Here is a 6,000-nt window from a genome sequence, read left to right as displayed (position 1 = left end):
CACTTTCCCATCATCTTACCTTGATGAACCACATGACTGGTTCTCAGGATCATGCACAGCTGGGAACCCTGGCTGGACACTCCTCCCACCTAGCTTTTGATCATGGGAACGGGATCAATAGAAGCATGTGTTTTGCTGGATGAGGCCAAACACTATACAGCCCAGCATGCTCTACAAGTTGTAGTCCAACAGCTGGAGGGCCAGAGTTGCACAGCCCTGGTCCACACCTATCCTCCCCAAACCATTATGGCCAGAGGCCATTGATGGGAGCTGTAATCCAGGAGTTATCTGGGCACCCAAGGTTGGTTGTACCTGCTTTCAGGTATATTGAACCACCACCCTCCATATTCCCAAGCATGTCTGTACTTCCTTTAAAGTTGCCCCACCTTTCTTCAGCCTTAGATTTTTTTTTTTTTAAATGTACACACTCAGGAAGTGAATTCTGTTAGCATCTTGCCCTTTTCTGCCCTGTTGCAGATATCAAGGCTCATACCATACTTCCATTCTTATAACACAGAATGACAACCATTACTGGCTTTCAATATTCAATAAACTTTATTTGGTTACCGATTATCTACAGCCAATAGGAAAAAGAGAGTGAGGGGATTTAAAAACTGTACAAGCCAGATACACCAAGGGTGGGTGGATGGGGGCTTCAACCGGAGATAAAACAGGAAAGGAGAAGAGAGAGTTGTCGAGTAACAGCGGAGATGTGGGTGGCCAAATGCTAGTGACAGTGGAAGACACAGATAGGGCTGAAGGCAATTTTACAAAATGCTAGGCTCTGTACATATTAAAATTCACTGTGCAATTTTAAGTGTCTCACCCTGTAACAGGTTTTACTTTAAAAAAAGAAAAGAAGAGAAAGGAGGCAGGTCAAACACTCCTCCCAGCTCTGATCTTGGCGTCAAACGTGTGCTTTTTAAAAAATAGGCTATTTTCTTCATTTAAAAAAAACATAACGCCCTACAGCAGCTTTTTAAAACACACACACACACACACCCCACACAGTCCTTTTGCATACAAACACAATATATATATATATTAACCTTTTCTAACAAATATGCTCATCTGTACCTATGCCAAACGAAAAGGAACAGACATACCCTACGCAAACCCGGTGGAAAAAGAGACAAACGTGTTTCCCTCCCCCATGAAGAAGAAACCCTGTGCAAAATAAGGCCCTCCATAAGGCAACCTAGAAGCTCGCTCACAGTGCCCCTCCAATGGCTTCACTAGAGGGGAGCTCGTTTTTCTACACTCACCCTTCCATTGCCTTGACCTGCAGCAAGAACCCCAATCAAGCCCTCCAGGTTTTAGTGTTCATTCACACTCCTTACACCCCCTGTACCAGATGCCGATGTGTGTGCGTGCTTCGACACCACCCCAGTTTCTTCAGGTGCTTTGCAAGCTCAAGGGATGGAGCACCATTCACAAGCGAAGGATTCTGTACCTGACTGCTAACCTGCATTCCAGCTCTGCTTAGCATCAGACTGGATGGTAAGAAAGCCTCTCTCGAATCCAAGTTCAACGCAGTTTGGTGCACCAGGCTGCCTGCATCTGCAGCATTCATAGACCCAAGTCAGAAAAGCAAGACATTACATGGCAAAGGAGAAGGGCCAGATCCTTTTGTCTGCCCCAATCAGGCAGGCAGGAACTAGCATCTAACTGGTTCATTGGCAAAGCCCCTTGCCTACCATATGACTGGGACCTCAAAAAGGCGAATCAAGTCTCATTACTGCTATATTGCAGTAGAGCAAGCGGGGAGGCCTGGGTCCAGACACAGAATGGCGACCCAAACTGTAACTCTGAAGGATCATGGAGCCATTTAGGAAAGAGAAAACCCAGCAGGCACACCCGTTTCAAAGCCATTTTATGGCCAGAGTGTTTTCCCAGCTAAGATTCTGACCGGAGCATGAACTAATAGGAAGAGTTAGGTCACGTTAAGACACTCAGCCTGGAAGAGCAGATTCAAGATCAGCCACAACCATGTCCCATGCAGGAGTGGACTAGAGCAGCTCCAGAAACATCCCCAGTGCCAAGTTAAAGGTTCAAGTCAATTCCCAGAAAGTGGACTGATGGGAGTGCCTATGCCTTGTGCCCCACCATAAGTGCACAGGGCCCATGGGGACAACACACAAAAATAAGGCCAAGGACATAACAGCATTCGAACGGAGGGCAAGACACGACTTTGACATCAGCAGCGGCTGCTTATCTCAGTACTGTAGTCCCAAACACGCGTCCACATGGAACTCAGTTTTTGGCGTTGCTGTTCTCCCACGGAAGCATTGTGGGGCAAGTTTTGATTTTTGTAATCCTCAGGTTGGTGTTCAGCACCACTCACCACCATTAGCACCTGGTATCATCCTCCACCATGTTGACTGTTCCTTTTCCAATGCTCTTTCTCAGATTTAGTGGGGTGGCCACCCCTGGCCAGTATAGAAGAGCAGAAGCGACCACGGAAAGCGTTCCACATGGCTGTTAGTCAAGAACTGGGCACAGGAGGTGGCACCAAGAGGTTCTATTGGTTTGTGTCAGTTGTCTTGATTGCATATGGCTGGGATCTCTCCTCCAGTCCAGATTCTTGCAGTGTGATTCCACTAAAAGGGCGCTCTTCATGTGGCTTGCATTTGGCATCATAAGAGGGAATAGATTTTGAACTGGGACCTACTGAAGAAGTGTCAAATTAAGAGGGTGGGTGTCATGTATGTATTATAGAACTAACAGAATCGCTGTCCAGAGATGCCACCGCTAAACCAGCGGCCTCACTCGGCTTGTTGCACAAATCTGTCCTCCCAACCCCAAACGGGTGTCATTGGTAGAGAAGGTAGCTCTTTAGTGATTCAGGCAGTGGCAGTGCGTGGATCTCGTTCAGCCGATCCTTGCCCAGAGCGAGGCGCACGGAGCGCCGGCAAAGGTCCATCAGAGGCAAGGGTTCCGCTACAGAAGGAGAAAAGAGGCAGCTCATTAGCAACAGGAAGGAAGACGTTAATACCTGGGCAGGTGGGTTGAGGTCCAAGTTCAAAGCCCAGTTGCGCTATGCACTGGCAAGGCAGCCTCTGGCCACATGTGCCAAGATGACCCACCCGAAGATGGCAACAGTGTTAATGTACTAACAGGGTTGTCATGGAAGCCAGCCTGGATCAGAACCACCATGTTGCTTATTACAGAATGAGGATTTTTCCAGTAGTTTGAAGCAGGGGATATAGTAACATTGGAACCTGCCTTCTACCGAGTCAGAACTTTGCCCCATCTAGCTCAGTATTGCCTGCACCGACAGGCAGCAGCTCTCCAAGGTTGCAGGCTGGGGTCTCTCCCAGCCCTACCTGGAGATGCTGCCAGGGAGTGAACCTGGGACCTTCTGTGTGCAAGCAAGATGCTCTACCACTAAGCTACAGCCCCATCCCCTAAGGGCAATCTCTTACAGCAGATAGTGCTCACGTGTAGTCACCCATCCAAATGCAAACCAAAGCAATCCCTGCCTAGCAAAGGGGACAATTCACGTTTGCTACTGCAAGACTGTCTCTCTACCCAATCAGTGCTTTTCCTCTTTGCTCCTTCTCATGATTAAGAGTTATGCCATTGAGTGCACAAATTCACTATGCATAGATAGATCAGAGTCCAGCTTTCTTTGGAACAAGTATTTTGTTAACTTGGATGCAGAATTCTGATTCTTAAGAGAGCGGTGTGTGTGCGCATGTGTATAAAATCCTGTGTAGTCCGCTTTCTCGAGCATGGAGGCACGTTGCAGTCTAATTAACCCAACCTCCAGGTATGCCAAGGTATTTTTGCTGAAAGCAACCTAAGATTGCACCAGTTCAAGCACCAGCCTAGAAATTTAGCATTTTGCTTTCAGGACCACAGACTGAAAGATCAGTTCTATGCAGCCCAATAGCCTTGATACTAAATGCTAAGCCGTTTCAACAGTGTGTGTACTCTCAAAGCAATTATTAATCATGCACTTGGGTCATCCAAAGCTGAATTATACCAATTGGAAAGCCAAATTCTGTGATCTAGGAACACAGACACAGAGCCCTAGCTGCTTCTTCATTTGCTCTATATTTCTTCTCCAACTGGCCTACTTGATAACTCAAGTTCAAGCCATGATGCTGGACAGAACATTTTCTGAAGAGCATTTTCTCCAATGGGCAAAATTTTCTGGAAGTTCCTCCCCGGTTATATTTTTGCAGGAAAAAAAGTGTTGAATTGCAAAAGAAAAAAAAGCATTCCTTCATAAAATTAAGATGCAAATCAACACAATACTGGATAAATCAGGCCATTTCAAAACTGAAAAACTGTTTTTAGGTGAGCATCCCAAGGAAGAATGCATCACATTGAAGAACTCTTTGGGAGTGCTAAAAAGGCATCTTTTCAGTACTTGGACCTTCAGCATTTGAACAATGTAAAGGAAGTTCAGCTATTGAGATGTTATTCTTAACACAGAACTATTCAATTTTTTTTTAATTAAGAGAGAGAAGTGTCTGATAAAAGTTTTGAATTGGTTTCATTAGGAGAAAACACCCTCAAGATGTGGTATAAGGGGTCAAACATTTTTCAGCTACTTTAGACTAGTTGGAAAGCAACTTTCGAGAGATTTATATGTTATGTAAACATTAAAATAGAGCAGTTTTAGTTTCGTTTACTATGTGCAAGTCAAACATGCCAAATCAGATCCCAGTTCAGGACAAGTGGAAAGTTTTCCGAAGAAGCCCCCATTCCAGAATCCTCAACCCATTCCATTCAACCAGTGCCCTAGTCTACCAAATTGCCTTAAAATTCAACATGTGGGCTCAAGGCCAAGGGGAACAAAAATTGGGCAGGAATCCTGTCCAGCTGCAAGTATTGGCTGGTCTCAAGCAAGGTAGCGTGTTTCATGGCAGAGATCTAAGGAGACTGCATCCTGTTGACTAAGATTTCCTGAAAGAGCCTGCTTGCGGACACCACAGGCAAGGACACCTGCAACTTCATGCTGAGCCTACGTCACGGATACGGGTAATTAAGCACTCCTCTTCTCTGGGCAAACTTCACTGCGGTGACCCGTTTCCAGCTGCAGTTTTCCTCCAGATTTTTCCACTGAGGTAGTTCAAGTCATGAGCCTCGATCAGAAGTTACTGCTGGCCAGCTTGGAAAAAGAACGAACGAACGAACCACTCCAGGCTTTTGAACATGAAATCACTGGTACAATCCAAGATGATTTCCTATCCACCAGGGAGTCTGACACCAGCTCCGCGTTTAGTATTCAACTCCAATTCCTGAAGGGTTGGAGGAATTCAGCAAGGCTCATGAGGCTGAAGATACGAAGTTGTTTTACGCAAAGTCAGACCACTGAACAGTTTAAGTCACTGACTGGCAGCAGCTCTCCAAGATGCTTTTCCAGCCTTACCTGGAGATGCTGCCAGGGACTGAACCTTGGACATGCAAAGCAGATAGTCTACCACTGAGGTACCCTCCCCAAAATCCACAAGCTAAATCTATTCTCTATTTCCAGGCTGAAGAAATGGTTTAGTGCATGCAGAGAACACCATTCTGGCACTACCAAGCAGTGTTCCCTCGCAACAGGGATTCCCAGATGTTGTTGACTACAACTCCCAGTATCCCCAAGCAAAAGGCACTGCAGCTGGGGATTCCAGGAGTTATAGTCAAGAACATCTGGGAATCCCTGTTAGAGGGAACACTGCTACCAAGCAACCCCCTTCAATAATCACGCTGGAGAATTTAGGCAGCCGGGCTGGTAGCACAAACCAGTATCATTCTGTAGGGCTGTTCTCATGATCATTAGTTGGGTAGGAGAAGGCTTGGAGAAGTTGGGAAGCTGTATGCACTCATGCTTCAATTGTCTGTGCGTAAAAAGCAAGGTAGGAGGTAGAGGAAATGATGGTCTACTAAGCAGCAGCTGGGCTGGAGGGCTCCATCCTACCCAGCAGTTGCCCCCAGCTCTTTAACAAGGTAGGCCAAAAAGCCCTCTGACCCAGCTGCTGCTTAATAGACCTTCACTTCTTC

At 46.3% G+C, this 6,000-nt stretch overlaps 1 protein-coding gene across 1 annotated transcript in view; it reads right to left on the bottom strand.

Moving 5' to 3' along the window:
• Window positions 1-532: 532 nt before the first annotated feature.
• The window catches only part of SPSB1 (splA/ryanodine receptor domain and SOCS box containing 1), a 42,054-nt gene continuing 36,586 nt past the window's right edge, over window positions 533-6,000 (bottom strand). The window contains exon 3 of the mRNA XM_053281098.1: window positions 533-2,940. Coding sequence (XP_053137073.1) covers window positions 2,813-2,940 — 128 coding nt within the window. The 3' untranslated portion in view covers window positions 533-2,812. The remainder of the gene's footprint in view (window positions 2,941-6,000) is intronic.

The sequence above is a fragment of the Hemicordylus capensis genome, chromosome 16 (assembly GCF_027244095.1).
Source record: "Hemicordylus capensis ecotype Gifberg chromosome 16, rHemCap1.1.pri, whole genome shotgun sequence".
In the NCBI taxonomy this organism is placed as follows: domain Eukaryota; kingdom Metazoa; phylum Chordata; class Lepidosauria; order Squamata; family Cordylidae; genus Hemicordylus; species Hemicordylus capensis.
This window is presented reverse-complemented; position numbering and strand designations above follow the sequence as displayed.